Source organism: Xyrauchen texanus, chromosome 14, assembly GCF_025860055.1.
Source record: "Xyrauchen texanus isolate HMW12.3.18 chromosome 14, RBS_HiC_50CHRs, whole genome shotgun sequence".
Lineage (NCBI taxonomy): Eukaryota > Metazoa > Chordata > Actinopteri > Cypriniformes > Catostomidae > Xyrauchen > Xyrauchen texanus.
Window position 1 is genome coordinate 5,944,447 of NC_068289.1, and position 22,515 is coordinate 5,966,961.

At 39.5% G+C, this 22,515-nt stretch overlaps 3 protein-coding genes across 3 annotated transcripts in view; 1 reads left to right on the top strand and 2 right to left on the bottom strand.

Moving 5' to 3' along the window:
- The first annotated feature begins 2 nt into the window (after window positions 1-2).
- il17d (interleukin 17d) lies at window positions 3-1,608 on the top strand. The gene is made up of 2 exons (XM_052142520.1): window positions 3-1,036; window positions 1,188-1,608. The coding sequence occupies exons 1-2, from the start codon at window positions 729-731 to the stop codon at window positions 1,462-1,464; spliced, it is 585 nt and encodes a 194-aa protein (XP_051998480.1). The 5' UTR covers window positions 3-728; the 3' UTR covers window positions 1,465-1,608.
- A 328-nt stretch (window positions 1,609-1,936) lies between these two features.
- eef1akmt1 (EEF1A lysine methyltransferase 1) lies at window positions 1,937-5,054 on the bottom strand. Its single transcript, XM_052142519.1, has 4 exons — window positions 4,656-5,054; window positions 4,446-4,528; window positions 2,670-2,959; window positions 1,937-2,089 (listed from the first exon to the last, which is right to left on the bottom strand). The coding sequence occupies exons 1-4, from the start codon at window positions 4,803-4,805 to the stop codon at window positions 1,959-1,961; spliced, it is 654 nt and encodes a 217-aa protein (XP_051998479.1). The 5' UTR covers window positions 4,806-5,054; the 3' UTR covers window positions 1,937-1,958.
- Window positions 5,055-7,037: 1,983 nt separating this feature from the next.
- xpo4 (exportin 4) overlaps window positions 7,038-22,515 on the bottom strand; it is a 60,768-nt gene continuing 45,290 nt past the window's right edge. The window contains exons 10-23 of the mRNA XM_052143027.1: window positions 22,028-22,204; window positions 21,581-21,723; window positions 21,353-21,498; window positions 19,925-20,102; window positions 18,173-18,332; window positions 16,115-16,284; window positions 15,232-15,406; window positions 14,738-15,031; window positions 12,061-12,241; window positions 11,782-11,900; window positions 10,293-10,423; window positions 9,965-10,082; window positions 8,716-8,808; window positions 7,038-8,545 (exon numbers count right to left, since the gene is read on the bottom strand). Of these exons, the coding sequence (XP_051998987.1) occupies window positions 8,348-8,545; window positions 8,716-8,808; window positions 9,965-10,082; window positions 10,293-10,423; window positions 11,782-11,900; window positions 12,061-12,241; window positions 14,738-15,031; window positions 15,232-15,406; window positions 16,115-16,284; window positions 18,173-18,332; window positions 19,925-20,102; window positions 21,353-21,498; window positions 21,581-21,723; window positions 22,028-22,204 (2,283 nt within the window). The 3' untranslated portion in view covers window positions 7,038-8,347. The remainder of the gene's footprint in view (window positions 8,546-8,715; window positions 8,809-9,964; window positions 10,083-10,292; window positions 10,424-11,781; window positions 11,901-12,060; window positions 12,242-14,737; window positions 15,032-15,231; window positions 15,407-16,114; window positions 16,285-18,172; window positions 18,333-19,924; window positions 20,103-21,352; window positions 21,499-21,580; window positions 21,724-22,027; window positions 22,205-22,515) is intronic.

Here is a 22,515-nt window from a genome sequence, read left to right on the forward strand (position 1 = left end):
ATAGCATGTGGTAAAATGAACAGAAAATGTGATGTACAGCTCTGAAGGTCTATGTATGCACGTTTAGTGAAAGCGTTATCAACAATGTGAAGAACAGGGAGATGGGAGTGCATGCAAGGGGAAGCCCTCTGCTTGTTCATAATGGTCAACTTTTTGCAGATCCTCAAAAATGTCAACACAAACATGAAAACAGAAATCGTGACTCTTGTTTCAAATAGGAGTATATCTACTTCATAATATGCATGTTGTGGATTGACAGAGTACCGTCGCTCCCTTTAAGCATATATTATGCAGTCTGCAAAGGGCACCAATTTACCGTAGGGTGGCACCACAAACTCTACCAGCTTCCCTTACTCGCACGTTAGACGTTATTCAAGGACCCGCAAGCAGTCGCGAAACAGAAGATTGCATTTTCGCAACACGCTTCGCGCACCTACTTGGCCCAGGTTGGGTGTTAAATAGTTACAATGACATGAATTGATTTTATTTGATCTATTAAGAGTATATTATTCAATACCATACAGTCCGCCCAATATCTGGCAGCAGAGTGTACTGAGCGCTAACGGGACAGACGGATGAGGGAGGCACAGCTTTACGCAACAACTGGAAAATTTCTGTAGGTCGCACAAACTCGGTTAAAGTCTTGGCTAGAGATTAATTTTAACGCATATTTCCCATTAATCGCTTACTGGCAGTTTTTAAAAAGGGTTCAGACGCTGTTTGGAGAAATGCTCTGTCGAAATGCTTTGGCGCTTCTGCTGATTTTGCTGTTGCGCTGTGGGAGCGCATCGGGTGAACGGGGACCGAAGGTGTCTAGGAGAGCGTCGAGGACTCGGTCCTGTCTGGATTTACCGGAGGAGATTTTGGAGCAGATGTTCGGGAGGCTCTCGGTCGGGGTGCTCAGTGCGTTTCATCACACCCTACAGCTCGCGCCCCCGGAGCGCCAGAATATGACCTGTCCAACAGCGGGTCGCTTTGCACGTGACAGATCACGTACCCCCGTAAACTTCCTCAGCCTTTCACCATGGGCGTACAGGTAGGACAGCATAACCGTGAAGATTCGCCTTACTTACGCATGCATATATTCCAGATACTTTTGAACATTTCGATCATGATTTACATATTTTGACTGAATGTTGTCTTTTACTTTGTGTGGCAAAAATAACACGAATTTTCTGTTTGATTAGAATCTCCCACGATCCAGCGAGGTACCCACGATTTCTTCCGGAGGCATATTGTTTGTGTAAAGGATGCCTAACGGGTCCGAACGGGGAGGAAAGTGACCGATTCCGAAGCACTCCTGTTTATATCCCCACCGTCACACTGCGCCGTACCGGTTCGTGTATCGGGGGCCGTCATTCCTACACCGAGAGCTACATTTCCGTGGCCGTGGGTTGTACTTGTGTGCCAAACGTGAAAAAAGCAGTTTCCACCACCATTAGAAAAAATAAACAGAAAAGCTGATGAACTTGTATATTAAAATCAAACAAACAAAAAACAAGCTATTGCAAGAAAAATAAAGTGATTATGGCAAAACTAATTGAGAACTTGTCCTCAAAGATTCCTGATTGTAGTCTACAGTGCCAGGCTAAAGGAAAACCTTTGGTGCCAAAATACAAAGATTTAAAGCCAAAGTTCTTGGAAAAAGCCAGTCAGTATCTTGGTGTTGAATAACACAGTTCCACACAAATCTATTGTATCTGTAATATATTAAACAAAAATGCATTTAGGAAATTAATCTCTTGAACTATTTTATGCATTGGGAGTTAGTGATACTGTTGTTTGCATGACTGCAAACCTTCATAATGTGTAATTGAGTCAGCCAAAAGTATAATCGAAGACTTCCTCTGCTATGTATCCTGCTAATCTCCACTTGCAGTGAAAGTATTCATAGTTCCAAATCGTCTGCTGATGTTTGAAGGGACAACTAAGGTTTAAATGTCAGATTCAAAGCCTTTTCAAGACAGAAGGCTTGATTCGTAGTTAACGTAGCAGCGGAACTCATTGGCCAGATTGTGATTGTGTTTTGGGGAAAAACTGCACTTCTTCAGATCCATAAGTTTCCCTGCGTGCTCCTCCATAATAGCTCCTGTAAGAATAAGATGCAGATTAGAACAAAAGTAATGAACATGACATCAAACATGAACATGTTTACATCTTGACAAACATCCAATATCTAACCAGCAAGAAGTCTTTCTTCATCGTTCACCTAAAAATGACAATTGTCATTTTTTCTCTCACCCTCATGTCATTCCAAACCCATACGATGATGTTTTTATATGAACATAAAGACTAAAAAATTAAGTCTGTTTCTTACCCAAAGCTATTGCATAGCTTCAATATAATAAATATAGCACACACATTAAATGCACTACTTTTACACTGTTTTTGTCACTATTTGAGCTTGAGAGCCAATCACTATGAACAGCTGCCATATGGAAAAGCTGCATGAAGATTCTTCAAAATTCTGTGTTCCACAGAAAACAAAAATGAGCATAGCAGTTAGCAATGACCAAATGTAAATAAGTGACAGTTTTAATTTGTGGCAGAACTATTCCTTTAAGCTGTATTTGAAACTTCATAAACATTTATTTTGATTTTCTTTTCCAACACTTGTGAAATGAAAACAGAGAGCATACATGTCTAGCTGAGTTATAACTTTCACTAACCAGTGCAGAGCAAGATTTTGCCCTTAGTGAGGTGTTTAATGGTGAGCGCCACCTTGCTGAGGCACTCCTCAGACAGGTATGGAGGGTCTGCGAGCACAATGTCGAAGCTCTGAGAAGGGACATCCTCAGGAAGGCAAAGAGGGTTGTTATAATCGTAAAAGATGAACTCATCTCCATAAGCTGAAAAACGTCGGTCATACTCCATCAAAACAGCAGAGACACCGTCTAACCTCTCGGATTCCAACTGCTTCAGCTTTTGATACACACTAGGTGCACTCACACAAGCTATCCTACAGTGTAGGAATATACAATTTCAGTTAAGAGGGACAACAAAAAACAGCAATGTAGAAACTAGTAAATTACTAAATGTATCATTTAATTGATGCTTTAGCGATTTACAGCACACTAATCTGGTGTTTTGAATCCAAAATATTCAAGTTCTGGGATTCATGTAAATCCAAAAGGGGGAATGGGAGTTTGCAATTTCTCAATGGGGGTCATTTGAAAACACCACAAAAAAAAATACAAAATATTTAATATTTAGGGCAATTATGTGTCACACTAATAATGTAATTTTTTTTTGCAGCTTTCCATGATTCCATGTTCAACCTGTACTTGATTGCTGCTGCAGCAGCTGCTTCACAGGGACTATGTGCGTGACTGGCAATTTGGGTATATTTTATTTTTACATATTTTTTGGAGCAATGCCTGTTTAAGTGTTAGGTAAACATGAGTAATGACACAGTCTTACAGGATTGCTTCTGACAAGTTTTTTGAGGCACCTTTTACTTATCGAAAATAATAAAAGTTTATACAATTACTTGAAACACAATAACATTAAAATAGCTAAACTACATTTAAAGGGATAGTTCACCCAAATATGAAAATTCTCTCATCATTTACTCAACCTCATGCTGATTGTATTTCTTTTACTGAATACAAAAAGATTTTTAGAAGAATATTTCAGCTCTGTAGGTCCCAATGCAAGTGAACAGAACTTTGAAACTCCAAAAAACACATAAAGGCAGCATGAAAGTAATCCATAAGACTCCAGTGGTTAAATCCACATCTAAATTGATCCAATTGGTTTGGGTGAGAACAGACCAAAATATAACTCCCTTTTCACTATAAATCTTGACATCAGCAGTCTCCATGGCGATCATGCTTTCAAGCTTGTTTACACTTCCTAGTGCCATCTAGTGCTCTGTTTGCATCAAGCACTAGGAAGTATAATCAAGCTTTAAATCATGATCATACCTAAAGACTGCTATGGCAAGATGTAGAGTGAAAAAGAAGTTACATTTTGGTCACCCAAACACTGTTTGATCACTTCAGAAGACACAGATTTAATCACTGGAGTCGTATGAATTACTTTTATGCTGCCTTTATGTGCTTTTTGGAACTTAAAAGTTTTGCTCATAGATATTCTTCTACAAATCTTAGTTTGTGTTCTGCAGAAGAAACAAAGTCATACGACGTATGGGATGGCATGAGGGTGTGTAGATGAGACTTTTTTCATTTTAGGGTGAACTATCCTTTGAAGTATATGAATGGAAGATCTTGGGTAAGAAGTCGACATCACTCCACTTGTAAGAGACAGTAGCCTGCTCAGGAGGCCCCTAGCTTTGAGAGTTTGAACTTAAAGCTTTTCTGTTAGCAACCCAATTTTTTTTAACAACAAGATTACTACAGCCCTTAATAAATACAGTAAGTGTTCCAGTCATTCCAAAGTATTGCACTTATGTGAAAGCGTGACCAAAATAGCTTGAAACTAACCTCCCATTTTTGCCCGCCTGCTGTATGACTTCCTCTGCTAACCGTGTGGCCGTCTCCTCACTGTACCAGAATTGACTCATGTGCTGTCGACAAGAACAGATAAGCTTTGAACAGCATTAATAACCACTATAAATGCGGGTTTCTGTATGTCATTTAAAACATACACTTATCATGTAATGCATTCATACTGTATGAACTACTAAACGGTACCCAGTCTTCCTCCATTGCACCAACAGAAAACTTGTCAGTCGGGGTTGAGTCTTGTCCCAAAACCGTCCTTCCACTCTCGGCATAAAAATCTTGCAACGCCGCTAGTGTAGCCGCAGAGAGCTGAGGCACATCATCGTCACTGTCACTCATGATAGCAAATACTTTACAACAAAGTGACACGGGAAAACGAGTGAACAAGCTGAAGAAACATTCGGCAAACTGCGAGAGTCGCGTTCATTCAATAATGATGCTAACTGCAGTAACTCTAGCGAACAATATAGAATTACGTTATAATCGAATATGAAACGTATCTTAAAAATGAACCACACCGTAACATTAGCATGAAGCACTAACTAATGAGCTTAAAAGAGAACGAAATATTTGTCTTAAATAGCAAATCGTATAACACGTGTTATGCACTACGGTGACCGAGCTGGGACAATTGCACACACCAACAGTTGGAATGACATACTACTCTTAAAGGGATAGTTCAATTAAAAATGAAAATTCTCGTATCATTTCCTCAACCTCATGCCAGATGTGTAAGACTTTCTTTCTTCTGCAAACACAAAATAAGATTTTCAGAAGCATATCTCAGCTCCGTATGTCCCAATGCAAGTGAATATAGACATAGTTCGAATTACAGGGGGTACTGGGGGGTACTATACCCCCCAATGAAGACCCAGTACCCCCCAAAGGGACAGAAATATCAGTATTGGGGGGTCAGATAATTTTTCTGATATTGTGAAAAAATATATTTACGGTTACAATATAAGTCAACTCCTATTTTCACTGTAGGAACATTTTAATGTAAAGCGATTTCAGACACCCCTATAGTGGACCGTATCATTTTTAACCACCGTGGCGTCTAGAAGCATTGGAGATAGAGAACGGTTTGCTGCTGACGTGCATGGATAATTATAAGTTGCTAGCTGACGTCTAGCTTGTTGATTTTACAACCTTCATTTATTAACGTGTTTTGTTCTTTCATAGCTCGTGTCACGTCTTCATACATTGAATTACCGGCTACTTACCTGTAGGGATGGGACGATTACCGGTTTCACTATAAACCACTATAAAATGTATTGACTACATATGGTTACACGTTGGCCTTGTTGACATGCCCTGCTTTTAACCTTTAGTGACACATCTTACTGGAAACAACAACAGTTTACTTTGCTCACCCAACAACAAAACGAGTCATCGCCCATATTTCTGCTCGCATCATCTGATTGTGGAGAACTATGTTGTGGTTTTCTCTCTTCAGGTATGTTTTCACTCAAAAAAATTTCTCTTGACCTTTTTATGCTCAAAGCGCACATAACAAAACAGTTGGAATGTAAGGGCTGGCATATTGAGGTAAACTCATAACAATGTTACCATGAATAAGACCCTCGGTCATTGTCCATATTAAAACAGAACATGTAAAGAATAACCTCCATGTGATGACTGAGCAAATATAAATGTCCTTAAAGGAATAGTTCACCCAAAAATTACAATTCTCACATCATTTACTCACTCACTTTGAAGGAAAATCTTCATTTGAGCTCAACAGAAGAAAGTCATGTACATGCACAGCTCTGTAGGTCCATACAATGCAAATGAATTGGTACCAAAAAGTTGAAGCTCAATAAAGCAAAAAAGGTAGCATAATAGTAATCCATACGATATGAAAGGTGTACGTGAGAAACAGATCAATATTGCAGTTGCTTTTTACTATAAATATCCTCCCTGGCCAGTAGGTGGCATTATGCATGAAGAATTTGAATCGGCAAAAACAAAAGAAGAAAAAAGTGAAAGTGGAGATTTATAGTAAAAAAGGACTTAAATGTTGATCTGTCTCTCACCCACACCTATTATATAACTTTTTTTATCCCTTTTTCTACCAATTTGGAATACCCAGTTCCCACTACTTAGTAGGTCCTCGTGGTGGCGAGGCTACTCACCTCAATCCGTGAGGCGCATGACACCACGGAGACTCACAGCATGTGGAGGCTCATGCTATTCTCCATGATCCATGCACAATTTACCACTGCCCCAAAAGAGTGAGAACCACTAATCGTGACCACGAGGAGATTACCCCATGTGGCTGTACCCTCCCTAGCAACCGGACCAATTTGGTTGCTTAAGAAACCTGGCTGGAAGGAGCAGTACCCCCCAATTATGGTGGGGTAATTCGCACTCTGAATATAGACCAGAACTTTGAATGGCCAAAAAGCATATTAATCCACAAGAGTCTAGTGGTATGGTTAAATCCATATCTTGAGAAGTTATATGATAGGTGTGGGTGAGAAACAGATCAATATTTAAGTCTCATTTAAGTATCCCCCAACCCCAACATTTTAAACCCTCCAAGAACACACACACACACGTAGTGTTTCCATGTTTTATGGGGACTTTCCATAGACATAATGGTTTTTATACTGTACAAACTTTATATTCTATCCCCTAAACCTAACCCTAACCCTCACAGAAAACTTTCTGCATTTTTACATTTTCAAAAAACATAATTTAGTATGATTTATAAGCTGTTTTCCTCATGGGGACCGACAAAATGTCCCCACAAGGTCAAAAATTTCGGGTTTTACTATCCTTATGGGGACATTTGGTCCCCACAAAGTGATAAATACACGCTCACACACACTTCAATAACAAACAGAGAACATTCAGACAGATAACAGATTAATAAAATGTAGATCACACCAAAGACAATTAACTTTTTATATCAAGTTTATGTACAATTTTACAGGTCATTTCAGGCATTCCAGAATAACAGAATTAGTGGGTTGACATCCCTAGGTAGTCATTTTTGGTATTTTATTGCTACAACAATGTTGGCTGTTCCAAAAGTTTCAAGAGTATTTGTGTATCTGTGAAAGTGGAACATTATTGAAGTTATTGTAGAAACACAAAACCTTAGGAGACCACAGCCGTTTCAGAAAACTGATCACACATTATTTTTTGTTGATAATGCTTTCAGCTGTACTGCTGTGATCAGGACAACGAAGTGACAATAGCAAAGAGTAAAACTACAATCAATCAAAAAATCTCATCTATAATCATCTATTATCTTATAAAAACCTTAGTTTGTTTAGCTTTTTAAACACATTTAAATTTTTTGTCTTTTTGAAAATATATATACACCCTTAAACACAAAGTAATTTGGTTTCTTTTCCATAACGCCCTTCCGTTAATTAAAGATTCATTTGGAAAGGCTTTTTCGTTGTCATGGCAACCACAGCACACAATCCTAGTTACCGTGAGCACAAGTTCTATTCATCGCCGTAGAGACGGCTGGATCTGAGACATGAGAAACCAAATACAAAGGCACTCAAGGAGAGGCGTCTGCAAGAGTGTGTGTATGTGTAAAGGGGGTAGAAATATTCTCCCCTCTGCCCTTCATAAATGTTTATCTCAGGAACTCTCAGTGGTTAAGTAAACAATGATCAAATCAGACTAAAATGATCACAGCGGGACGTCCCCTCTCGGTCTTTGCCAGCCCCTCACCACAGCCTTCCTTTGGTCTGGAGGCATACATACATGTCTGAATGCCCAGGCCAGAGTATCAGTGCTCTAGTGGAGTTCATCTGTGCGGCTCTGAGCGGCTCTATAGTTTGGCATGTTGAAAGGCTTCTCTGAGCGAAAGAGGGGAAACTGTCATGAACAGTGGTTTAACCACATGAGGAATGGGTTTATTTGACACAAAGTAGCCCGCCCACATTGGCAACAAACTCCTCCAGGCTTTTAAGGAAGGCCACCCTTTGTTTGCGGTCCATGGTTGGAGGTGTGCTACTGACAGTAAGGCTGTTGAATGCGTCTGCCAGTCGCTGGTAGATCACAGCATCCCTCTGACTGGAGAGCAGCGTCTCCACCAGCTCAGAATAATCCGCCTAAAATGAACACCATCACTTATTAAACACAATCTCAAGTTTGATTATTTGAATGACTTATTTGAAATCACTGTCATCTCACAGCCTCAATTGAAGTTTGTGGAGGCCCCTCAGTGGGCCCCGGCCCCTCTAGTTGACAACTTGCATTTAGTGATGAATCATGTACATACCTGGTGCAGGCATACTAGTGTATAGAGTGCTTCTCCAGCTGCCACTGTCATCTCAGTGTTGTGCTTCTGCAGCACAAGCATGTCAAACACCAACTATGGAACAAGTGAGAAATTGATATATTTAAATTGAAATAATTAAATATTATCAACTGATGAGCTACACACTAATTAATTAGCCAATATTTGGCTATTTTTAGATTATCATCATCAGCATTGGCCGATAGCCCTACCCCCTTCTGTCAGAATACAAATGTAAATAGATAATTAACATTATCTTTTTATACTTTTTTTAATCAATTTGAATAGCAAAAATGTGTGTTCATTTAATTTAAGCAATCAAGTATCTGAACAGATTCTAAAAATACTGGGTATTATATACTTGCCGACTATCTACTGTAAATAGCTACTGATAAAAACTTGGCTTTGCACACTAAACGACTGAAGATCACACACTACTCAACTGTCAAGTTGATCCTATCGGATCGCAAACTCACACGAAAACATGCACCCTCCCATTCTAGGAGACACATTACAGATGTAGATAATAATGTATAATTAGGCTCCGTTATGTTCACGTGACCCCCGATCAGATGCCTTATAGAGGGATAAACGGACGAACAGTGCAGCACTTCAACATGGTGACTAATGGATAATCAATAAATAAATAGGCTAAATAACTATAACATCATATTGCAAAAAACTATCAATGTAAGAAAAGTAAAAAATAAGAAAGGCTCCAATACAGAGCGGCGCAGAACCGCTTATACGGATCCTGAACGGAGAATAACACGCTTCTACGTAACCGGAGTGCTTCAGGGTGCTCCTTGCGGCACATTCAAAAGCGCAGAACTGGTACAATATAAACTACGTATCTAGTTCACAACATCAAGCAGTTTAAACATATTTTACTGTAACTATTTTTTTTTAACACTGTCAGACAGAATCACTAAAAGATTTTAATCTCTGAAAAGCACCTCACAAATACATGAATATTACTCTTATCTGACAGGAATACTCTTGTATTGTTGATGCAGCGTTTTGCTGTAGCAATGGTGCATAAAAAGACTAAACCTAAAGCATTAAAGAGATGAAGGGTTTTACTGTGCTGACAATTAACAGCTGCTGTTGTTGCTGCTACTCAGTTACGAAAGAAACAGACCAAGTGCATTTGGGTGCCAGTTGTTAAATATCGACATTAGCAGTTGAAAAACCCATATTGTCTGGACACTAGTTCAGACCTGCGACTCACCTTGAGGAAATGTCGTGTGGCAATAAATAGGGGTGTGTCCTTGTCTTGTGTCTTGGCACACTGCTCAGCCAATGGGGACAGAGCCTCAAGACACAGCTGACTGATCTCTGAGCTCATCCTGCAATGGGTGTTAAGGAAAAACACTAGACCGCCTCAAATTCAATAACAAAAATATGTGACTTTAAAATCTAGACAAATTTGGAAAAAAGCTCTCTATACGGAGGTCAATGTGAAATGCTGTATAATATGTACATATTTTTCACATTAATTAACATGGAAATATAGTGAAAACACAAACTGTTGTCTATACACACATGAGCAAGGATACGCGGTCATGCCCAGTTCCAGAGAGCACATTAGACTCTTGAAGAGCTCCTCTGGTAGCTGAGGGATCTTCTCGGGGAAAATCTCACAGATGAAGGTGATAAGCTTATAATACTGGTTACACAGAGAGGGGAACTAGGTACATGGGACAGAGGAACAGAGTAATTCAGAATAGTATCGCAAGTATCTGATGCAATTGTTTAGGCTAAAAATATTGCTGTCAGTCAATTAAAAATTCTGAATCATGACAAATAGCGATTAATCGCAGATTTTAAAAGTGCTGAAATGTGACTATATATACTTATTTTCTTGTCAAAATGCATTTATTTCTATCTTAGGAAAGAAAACAATAAGTAGCAATATAATGCTTTATAAACATTTTCCAAACAAAGCCTTCCACAGTATAAATTACAATTAAATATCAACAATTCAAGTAACATTAAACATTTCCCAAAGTCTAAGTGGGAGTTTGACTAATTGAAATAACTAGTCCCTACATAGGTTGCATAGTCATTGCAATGGTCATTAAATCCTGGACACCTTCAGCCTCCACAATATTCATCTGCTGGTAGACTGTGGCTATCCGCTTTGTTACAGCAATCGTGAAGCTGCATTCATGATTAGCTTTACTGTACATTTCCACCAGCAAGTTGTGAGTAAATGTGAACAAGCATTTTCAATGTATTCCCATGGAAGCCTAACACCACGCTCGCGAAGTGGATAGTGGGATTGACAGCGGTGTGGAGCAAGCTTTTCCCTAGCTTTGTGAGCAGCAATGAGTGGATTTATATTGTGCCAGTGGAAACGCAGTGTTAGAGCATCAACGGCAGCATAGAGCACCGCTTTGAACTCATCATGAAAAACGCTTGCAAACAAACACGTCTCACTCTGCGTTTTGGTGATAGTTAAGATTTGGTTTGCTTCTGTGGTAATTAAAATGCACCTCTACATAGAAATCAAGAATTTTTCAACCTATCAAAAGTCCTATCTGAGTTATTTTGTACATCAAATAGAGCTAAGAGCTCCTTTCTCCATTTTATCATTGACAGAAAAGCGCCGTCAAAGCTATATTATATTTATTATATAACAAACTCCACAGCTCTATCATGGGAGAGAGCATAACAGTCAACTATTGTGTTACAACAGTACTGCCCAAAGAATGTCAATGGGACCACCGTGTTATGCCGTTTTATGCTAGCTTGTAGGTTCCCTTGATAGAAGGGCTCTGGCTCTGTTTTGAGTCTGTTTGTGGTGTGTGCGTCAGTGTAATGACTCCAGAAGGACACGTATTACAAAGGTTACGCCCTTCACACCAGTGTCTATGCTGTATTAATGGTTAATGTGTTAATAGTGATTAAGAAAAAATTATGCGATAAACTTTAATTAATCGCAAGCTTTATGCATTAATTCTGACATCCCTAGATAAAACGCATGCTTTCTGTTAACAGCGAGCTCTTGCTGTTAAAAACTGTGACTTTTGGGTCAAATCTTACCTTAAGCAAGTCCTGAGACATGAGGGGCAGCACAATATTGACCCCATACAGCACAACATCAGCAGCCGATACGGCTCGTCCAGTACCAGAACTCTGTTCCTGCCCACGGAACACCTCATCTGCAAACAAACACAATTAGTGTTTATCTCTTATAAGGAGCCCTCGTTAATTATGACACATGTGCGGTGATGCCTGATAGAGGATGAACAACAATTTAAATCACACAAAGTAACAGAGACACTGAGTATCAGTGAGCTTAACATGAACAAGTGCTACTACCGGTGTCACTGAAGTCAATGAACTCTTTGGAGAGCAAGTTCGTGAGAAGCTCCATGATGAGTAGAAGGTCTTGGTACTGGTCCTCCTCTGCGGCCACGTCTAGTCTCTTTCGACCAAGATTGTTTTTTGAGTAGACCTGCAGCAGCGTCAAGCACACCTCATACAGTTTCATCGACTTAGTCTGTGAAGAAAAAGGAGTAATTTTAATAACGGAAATCTAAACTGAAAATTGTATTTCGATATCGCACAAAAAAGTTCAGATGCAGTACACAACAGTATGATGCTTTCAAGTACATTTAAAAAGCAATGTATGGTTTTATTAAGTATATTTATACAGAGAAAAGAATTAGAGCTGTCAAAAATTAACGCGTTAATGCATGCGATTAATCTAAAAAGTTTAACGCGTTTAATTTTTCTTAATCGCAATTAACGCATTTTCCCTTAATACATCATACCATGAAGACCTAAGTAGTGGAAATTGGGCATTCCAAATTGGGAGAATTTTAATTAAAAATACAGCATAAACACTATGCGATGTGTCCGCCTGGAGTCCTTACACTGAAACACAACATCCATGCCACTCATTAAGTTTCTGTCCACTTTTTGCACAGTTCTGTTATCGACAGATAAGTGGAAATGCATAAAAATTTTATTTTATGTCTCAAAAACTACGTTTTAATTTAGCACAAAAGTAATCTGCCACTGATCTAGTTCCATACAGAATTGCAAATATTGCAAATTTCCCATCCCAGATGTCTTACTGTCATTTTAAATTCACATAATTGCAAATGTATGAAACATCAGAAGACGACATTGAAATGGAGCAATGGGCTAGCTTGTCTGTATCTGGGATTAGGCTATTAGAAGAAATTGATTGTAAAACCTGGCAAAATACAATAGAAAAGGTGACATTTGGAGCCAGTAATCCTATATTACTCTTGAATTAAAAATATATGGACAATCTGTTCACATTATGTAATTGTATTTGTCCCTCCAGAAAATGTTGTAAACCACGGGGCTGCAGTGTCCAAACAACAACACTCCACTTTGCTCAAATCACACAATTTTGAGCTTTTGTAGGCTATACACTCTTTAAAATTTTCCAACCAAAAGAAATCACCCTCGCTTCTTTCTCTTTTACATGGATTAATAAACAATCGATTGCATGAAATGCTTGACACACTGCATTACTGGAATTTGTTGGAATTTACATTAAAACTCTTAACACCTTTTTCAAAAGAAACATCAAAACATGAAATGTGTGAACGAATTTCTGTCTTTATAACCTTTGGTATATTATCACCCCATAGCTGTTATTTATCCATCTCTGTACCACTTGATGTATTAGTCTTCATTTAAGTGAATTAGCCTTCTCCCTTTTCTCTTATATATATTTTTATCTGTGTGTATTAGTTATTTTGGCACTTTTGTTTAATTCAACTGGCACAGAATTTTATTTCACTTTTATTTTTCTGTTCTGAAAAGTTTTTATTGCAATACAATAAAAAAGAATCTGCTCTTTGGCCAACATCCACTTCAGACACTCAAAGAACTGATAAGGCTTACAAACCTCAGATTCACAGTTTTGCTTTTTTTAACCAGCACGCCAATCGCACTGGATTAATTTAATTTAAGGGTTACTTTTACCGGCCGGTTTGGAAAAAATTGCCATAATCTTTACTGGCTTGGAAACGTGCAGTCCATAAAAAAACTTCCATCAAGGTTAACGGTAATGTCATTGTCATTAAATAAATTAAAGAAAAAATTGCATCTCCTCGTCACTCCAAGTGTTCCTCTCTGCTATGCTGTTTGTTGTGAGGACAGATGAGATGTGAATTCTGTCATGTGACACTGGAAAGTTTTTGTCGAGAAAAATGGCATTAACAAAAACTTTAAACTAGTTTTTCCTCTACATTTGATGTGTCAACATAGGATTTATGCGCTAAATATTATGTCGACACTTTGACGATAATTTGTGTTTCCCTCAGCTTAATTTTGATTCGCTACGCATTTTTTTGCAAAACATCCTTGGATGGAAATATAGTTAGTGATAAAGTGATGGGGAATGGAGCTCTTAATGCTATGTTTTGTACAAAACAAGCCTAGATGGAAATTCAAGAAATCAAGCGCTTGACACTGGCGTTGACGCCCTGATGCGAACTATAAAAGCAGCTTCACGATTGCTATAACAAAGTGGATAACCACAGATTAATATTGTGGATGATGAGAGTTTAAGAGATTTAATGGCCATTGCAATGAGTATGCAACCTATGTGGGGACATGTTCTTTCAATTAGTCAAACTCCTACTTGGACTTTGGGAAACATTTAATGTTACTTGAATTGGTGATATTTTTGTGCACTTCTATTTTTATACTGTGGAAGGCTTTGTTTGGAAAATGTTAATAAATCATTATATTGTTCCATATGGTTTTGTTTTCTTTCCTAAAAAGGAAATAAATGCATTTTGACATGAAAAGTATATTTCAAGTCAAATTTCAGCACTTTCAAAATCGGCGATTATTCACGATTACTGTAACTACGGAAATTGTGCGACTAATCGCAATATTTAAAAAAAATTATCAACTGACAGCACTAGAAAAATATTACAAATATATAAAAAAATAGAGACAAGATTAATAATGAGTGCATGTGTCCTCTTCTGACAATATGTCTTACTTCTCCCAGGTAGCAAATTTGTTTGTGGGCCACTTCCACAAACACTTCTATGATGAGGTTGACGGTTTCTGGCGAGTTTCTGTAGACCTCCATCAGGCCAATGCAACTGGACAGGAAGTCCATGAGAAAGCTGAAAAGAGATGCCACATTGTCTATCTGCGTTGCTTCAGCAATGCCGCACAGTGCTTCCAGAGTGGCCACAATCTCCTGCTTTACAGCCTCCTCTTGACAGATCTGAGCAAAGTTCTCCTGGTTAATGAGGTTGAGAAAACGCTGTTGGAGAGGGTGTAGCACCTGCAGTAGAGACCCACAAAAAGAGAAAGGAATTAACAAGGCCATGTCTCTTGAACTGTTTCAAGCATGAAGCAGAACGAAGAGAGGTCAATTTGTTTTGTCCCTCCTTTGATTTGAGCACTCATCAGAAACCACGCTTGTCAATATACATTTTATACATTCTCTAGTTTACAAATATGTTTGGCTAATGTTTTACTGACCTCAGCCCAGTATTGTTGTTTGGTATCAGAATCCATGTGAGCAAAGCCCCCCAGGACCAGGGCCTTCATCAGGGTCCGCTGGACTGTACTGGACAGCATATGTAAGGGAGGACTTCGACTGGCAAACTGCTTGGCCAATCTCCACCAGTTTTCACACTGCACAACAATGTTCGCCCTGAACCATGGATGGGGAAAGAGTTCAGTTTACAAACACAGAGATAATTAAATCTTAAATAAAAGGAGTGTCATTTTTATTGCAATTAACTGTTAAATTAATAGTTTACCCAAAACCTGTCACCATGCAAATCACCCCCATATAATTTCAAACCTGTATGACTTTCAATTAAGTTACATTATAATCTGTTCGGAGACATGGGAAAACCAATGCAGTCACTGACGTCAAGCCTTGCATTTGTTTTCACATGCCAAGTTTGAATACGATATCTTAGTGCTATGGCGAAGTGCCAGATTTTTTGTGGATTTTCCAGAGAAGACATTTCTAGAGGTTTATTAGAGTCAGTAAATTGTGACAGAAATGATTAATTTAATAAATATATATATATATATATAACCTAAAAAGGTTTGCATTTAAAATGCACTTTGCAATTTTTTGCCAATTGAATTATATTTTCTAAAGTTTCGAAATGACTTTCAGATGCAATGCTATTATACCAACAGCAGGTGGGGCACATTAACAAAATTTGGTCTTCTATCTACCAATGTCGTATGAAGACATCATCTCACAGCACTCACTCCCTTGTGGCTGTCAGTAAGCAGCTGTCCTGCAAAGCTTTTGGCTAATTAGTCACATATTTAGCCCTCATTGATCCCCACATAAGCACTGCTGCATGTATGCATCACATTCACATTTGGACAAACAAACCTTTCTCTCTTCTCCACAAGAGTTACCAGCAGCACCACTGTGTCGTTAGCCAGCTCTGGCTCAGAACTCCACACAGAGAGATTATTGATCACCTTCTCCAACAGATATCCCACAATCCACTGCGCCCCCTCCGTGTCAGCCCCAAACGCTGTGCTGAGGGGCATACTGATCTGCGAAAGAGACAGAAGCCATATCATATCATGTAAATAATGTCTAGGCTGCACACCAGGATTTTGCACATCATTTTTGAACACAACCAACAGAGATCTTTTTACAAGGCTTTATTCAGACATATTTGCAACCTCACACATTTCACACAATGACCAACTTAAATTTGCAGGGTTCATTTAATTCATGACTCTCCAAAAGTTTTAGAAAATGTTTTATAGTGAGGGTTTCTTCAAACATAATGCATAAATTGTTTTCATTTATCAATTAATAGAATAATTCACCCAAAAATGACAATTATCTCATTATTTACTCTCCCTCAAGCCATCCCAGAGGTGTATGACTTTTTCTTTAGCAGAACACAAAATGGAGATTTTTAGAAGAATTTCTCAGTTCTTTTGGTCCATACAATGCAAGTGAAAAACTCCAAGAAGCTCCAAAAATTAAGTCTGCATTAATGTAATCCATGAGACTCAAGTGGTTAAATCAATGTCTTCATAAGTGACATGATAGGTTTAGGTGAGTAACAGATTAATATTTAAATCCATTTTTAATATAAATTATCCTCCCTGTTCAGTCAATCTCCACTTCAACTTTAACTTCCACTTTCACATTCTTCTTGTGTTTTTGGTGATTCGCATTCTTCATGCATATCGCCACCTAATGGCAGGGAGAAAAATGTCTAGCAAAAATTGACTTAAATATTGATCTGTTTCATCATATCACTTCTGAAGGTATGGATTTAACCAGTGGAGTCATGTGGATTAGTTTTATTCTGCCTTTATGTGCTTTTTGGAGCATCAACATTTTGACACCCATTAACTTGCATTGTTTGGCCCAACAGAGCGGAGGTATTTTTTCTAAAAATGTTAATTTGTGTTCTGTAGAAGAAAGTCTTATAAATCTGGGATGGCATGAGAGTGAGTGTGGCAGGGCGGAGGGCAGGGCCGGGTCGTGATCCTACACACCCGGTCCCGTATTAGGCTAATCAAGCCTCCCGAGAGGGATAAAGGTCGACTGCAGAGGATCGTGCGGGAGAGAGAGATCGTTAACGGACATGTCCGTCATGTGTGTGTTTATGTTTGTGTAAAGGGATCAATGGAAAGGAGGAGGCGAGAACTGGCTTGTCAATATAAATCATAATTTAATGAAAACTTAAACCAAAAGCACAAACATAAACACACACATGACGGACATGTCCGTTAACGATCTCTCTCTCCGCACGATCCTCTGCAGTCGACCTTTATCCCTCTCGGGAGGCTTGATTAGCCTAATACGGGACTGGGTGTGTAGGATCACGACCCAGCCCCGCCCTCCGCCCTGCCACAGTGAGTAAAGAATGAGAACATTTTCATTTTTGGGTAAACTATCCCTTTAACATCATACAAAGACCTGTATGAACATGAAAAAAGCTAAATCAATATCTCAAAGGTGTGACCACCTTTGATTTCAAAACAGAACCAATTTTCCTAGATATACCTGGACATAGTTTTTGGACATAGTTCTTCTATGTAGGCTGTCTAAATTGCTTCTGTCTCTTCATGTAATTCCAGACTGACTATGTTCAGTGTGGGGCTCTGTGTGGGCCATGCCATCTGTTGCAGGGATCCCTGTTTTCTATTATATTTTATTTGCATAAGGAGTGTTTGGGAATCTAAAATGTAGATTTCATATTGACCCACTAAAGCTGAATATACAAATAACCATCTTATGACAATGTTTTGGTGAAACATCTTATGTGCCTAATAGTTTTGTACAGTACTGTATATATTCATAATAGAAATTTCTAGGAATTTTCAGACATTTCTATGACAGGCCTGGAAAAAAACCAATTCCTTGATAATTCCAGGTTTTTCATGACCATGCCTTATTTTTTACATAGTAACTCACTTGGCCATAGAGTTTCTCGTCCACCAGTAGATATGTCTTGGCCCAGCGCCGAAGGAACCAGACAATGTCTTTGCCCATCTGAGGACTTAACAGCTCAGTCAGACTCGCTCGTGTAGCCCGAGATTCTACCTCGGATGTTCTTAGCACCGCCGATAACAACCTATGCAGAGAGAGGTAGAGAAATGGAAGTGTAAATATAGCTAAATATATACAGGCAATTTCCTGCCAACAGAACAATCTGAAATAGAATATATAAAAAAGTCAAGGGAGAAGCAAACTAAGGATGATAAATGGCAGAGTGGATGGAACAGAGCTCATGGCAGTTCTGTCTAGATGCTCCAAGACTCAACAAAAGCCCACAATAACAAAAGCTATCGTTCTTTCACACCTCCACTGGAAATAAAGAGGACACAAGAAAGGGATTAGAGAAGCTTACTATACTGGAAGACAGATATTCAACACTGCCCGCTGAGTGCAGCACACTTAAATGTTTCGTACTGTTTATAAAGATAAAACCTCACTGACATTTCAGAGCTGCAGGGTTGGTGCCAGTTATTTGGAAACACAATCGCCTAGCCCACTGTCTTTCCAAATCCTCTATAGTCTCCATATCCCCAACCCTTCATCAACCTGTCCCTCCAAATCCTTTGACCTCCACACTACCCATCCAAAATATCCATCCCTGCCCCCCAGCCATCAGCTCAGCGTCCTTCCAATCTTTCAATCCTCACCTCCACGGTTTTGGAATGGCACAAATCACTAACCTAAAATCAGATTACTGACAGATATCTGCAGACAAAACCACTAGGTCTCTAAGGAACTGTAGTTTCAGTAACAGCCTCTACAAATTACTCTTTATTGGATCATTAAAATGACACTATTCACGAAGTTCCCAATCTGTCCCATTCCCATCAGATTAGAATCAGATCAAATATCCACTTGAAAATGTCAGAGAAAAACACTTGAGTGACACAATCCTGTGAGTGTGTCGAACCATAACATATGTCCTCCGTTCTCTCTTCATTATTCTTAAACCTCGACCACCTGTGAGCATGAATAATAACAACATGATCTCATGGCATTCAAAATCAGCCTCAAATCCAATAATGAGAGTGCAGTCCCTGGAAAGCAGTAGCAGAAAATAGAAACTAAAATCAAGGTTTATCAAATTGGAAATAGCTTCTGAACACACACACACACACACACACACACACACACACACACACACACACACACACACACACGGCCCCTAGCTTTCCCCTCTGACCCTGGCTTTGAGCAGCACCTGGCCTGGCTCTAATTGAATAATGTGTGGGGAGTGGTGTTGGAGAATTGGCTGGCGCCGGGGCTGAGGCGACTCGAGGGCTGCTGTTCGCGTGGCAGGCCTAGCTGGGAGCGTGCCAAGGCATTCCCCACTGGGCAATTGAACTGCCAGCACCGGGGGCAGATCAAAAACCCTGTGCTACACCATGCCTGGTCTGTCGGGCAGCATTTCTAAGTGGTAAACTCAAAACATAAGGCGGCTTAAGTCACCAAGGCTCCAGAGTTCTTAAGTCATTGTTTCTGTAGGCAGTTAGATATGCAAACAGCCAGACGGTCAAACCTCCCCACCAGCTGATCGTTAAAATTATAGCAGGGGTGCTCACACTTCTCCCACAGCTCACTAAATGGCATGAGATCAACTTTTTTATAACGCTCTTACAGCAAGATCTACCAAGCACAATTTAAATAACCATACAAATTTCAATTTACCTGATAACTGAATCTGTTCTGTTGCATCCAGGGATGGAGGTGGCCTTCTCTCCAGGAGAGCCGAGGAGCTGAAGTGTAGTGTTGATATCCACCTCCGTGGAGTGTTTGATTGAGTACTCCATAACTTCTGAAGGTATCAATGGTGTCTCACCCTGAGGGTCATCAGCCAAGAGGTAGCCTATTAAAACAACAAAACCATCCGTTAGACAACTACAAAAGTTCCTAGACATTTTAGGGATGGGAATGCGTACTTGAGTATTTGGCAGTGACAGCAATAACAGATCAAGAAAACAATGAATGATAGATAATGGTCATGTGTGGCATGACTTCACTTAATTGGAAATTCAGTAACAACTATGTGCAAATGTTTCAAATATGCTATTTATTTTTTATTTTCAGCTGCATCTAGCGATACAAATCATCAAAACAAGCTCCAACAAAGCACACAGTGACTTTCTTTTAGATGCAGAAACAGCACTCAACCAGAGGTTGCACTAGGAAAAATATGTCCATCACTTGGATTGAGTTGTAAAATAGTTGGTCTATTTTTTCCTGTCGTTTTCTTTCCCCAATAAATACTAGGGTTGCATTTAGGGCTGTTGCATCCATTCTAATTGAGGATTTCTTATGCATTATAAGAGATTGTAGCCGGCCGTATAAGCAAAAGCCTCTGCCAACTGGTCGCTTCAGCAATGAACTGAATGGTAATCTACTGTGGCCAACGGCTTTTCATCAAGGACTACTAGACAAAAAAAGGCAAAGTCCGGTTTATTATTATTCTTATACATTGCAGAGCAATGAACAAAACAAGGTTCCTTCAGGAAATGCAGTGCAACATATAAGATACATCCAAGCGGTGGGCCTGGGTAGCTCAGCGAGTAAATACACTACCACTCCTGGAGTTGCGAGTTTGAATCCAGGGCGTGCTGAGTAACTCCAGCCAGGTCTCCTAAGCAACCAAATTGGCCCGGTGTCTAGGGAGGGTAGAGTCACATGGGGTGACCTCCACGTTGTCGCTATAATGTGGTACTCATTCTCGGTGGGGTGCGTGGTGAGTTGTTTGTGGATGCCGTGGAGAATAGCGTGAAGCCTCCACATGCGCTATGTCTCCGCAGTAACTCGCTTAACAAGCCACGTGATAAGATGCGTGGATTGAACGTCTCAGATGCAGAGGCAACTGAGATTCGTCCTCCGCCACCCGGATTGAGGCGAGTCACTACATCCCCATGAGGACTTGCAGCGCAATGGGAACGGGCATTCCAAATTGGGGAGAATTTTTTTTTTTTAATAAAACGCATACATCCAAGCAAACATATGTAACATGACAGAAAATTACAACAGCCGCATCCATGACCTGGATGAATGGAAACATCCCATTTTCATCTCAATACCTAGCACACTATTAACTCTGCAAAGAATGACACAGACCTGAGACTAATATTAGCCAATGAATGTCTTCATAAAGGTCGTCTAAAACTTTCCGATCCACCGTGCCTGGGTCTGTAGAGGCCATGAGGTGCTGTTGGTGTCTCTGGAGTTGCCCGTGAAGCCGTGTGACTCGTTCCTCCAACAAACTAAAGACAGACCAGAAATGTTAGGCTCACAAGCAGTTGTTTATTACAGTGGTTTCTCTGAAGATGAAATGTGTGTTTGTACCCTGTGAGTAGAGGTATACAGTGGTCTGCAGCGATTCGCCCCAACATGCCGATGCTGGCCAGCTGATCTGAAAACAGCTCCCTGTCATCCTCCTGTAACTCATTTATTTCTTCTTCTTCATGAGAAGCCACACCATTTGCAGTCTAAAAAGACAAATAAAGTATATGGCCAAACCCATATGCTGGAGAAGATTTCTTTGGCAGATGGTTCTTTGAAGAAAAAAATGTTTCAGACATTTGTTGTTCCATTTTCCATTAATTAAGAAAAGAAGACCAGAAATATAAATAATATATAAAAGCAACAAATTAGCATTTGGAAACTGTATAAGGAAAAGTTTTGACAATGTTGACATATCGATTAGGCATGCCCAGAAAGATGGGTGGATGTTTTCTCAGCATAATAAAATATGTTTTGCACATGAAGACGGATGAATACAGTTGTGCTGACCAGGTTTCTTGTGCCATCGGGTGCTGCAAGATGACACTGGATGTAGGAGTTGAAGACCTGCACAGCCGGCTGGACAAAGCAGCCCCGGGGGAAATGCTCATCCTCCTTGACCAGCGTCAGCCAAGACTCCAGCAGCTTATCATACGCTTCCATGTACACCATGTCATCCTTATCCAGCTATCAACAGAGATGGATTTAGCTTCATCTTTATCAACTCACAGTGAACCTAATAGGCCAGCATTTAGCCTGTAGTAACTGAACTGAATGATGTGGGAGCCATAGCATTCTGGTATAATTATTTTAAATTTTCCTTTGCAATACCTAATATTGCACAAAAATATAAAACAATTTACCAACTGCAAATAAGAGTTTTCTCTATACAAAGAAATAAAATCATCCTAAAGTGGAAATAAAAACGGGTTTGACATCCAGTCCACAGCTACTCTGCAGATTATAACAATCATTAGCCGCTTTTCCAGTGCGAGCCA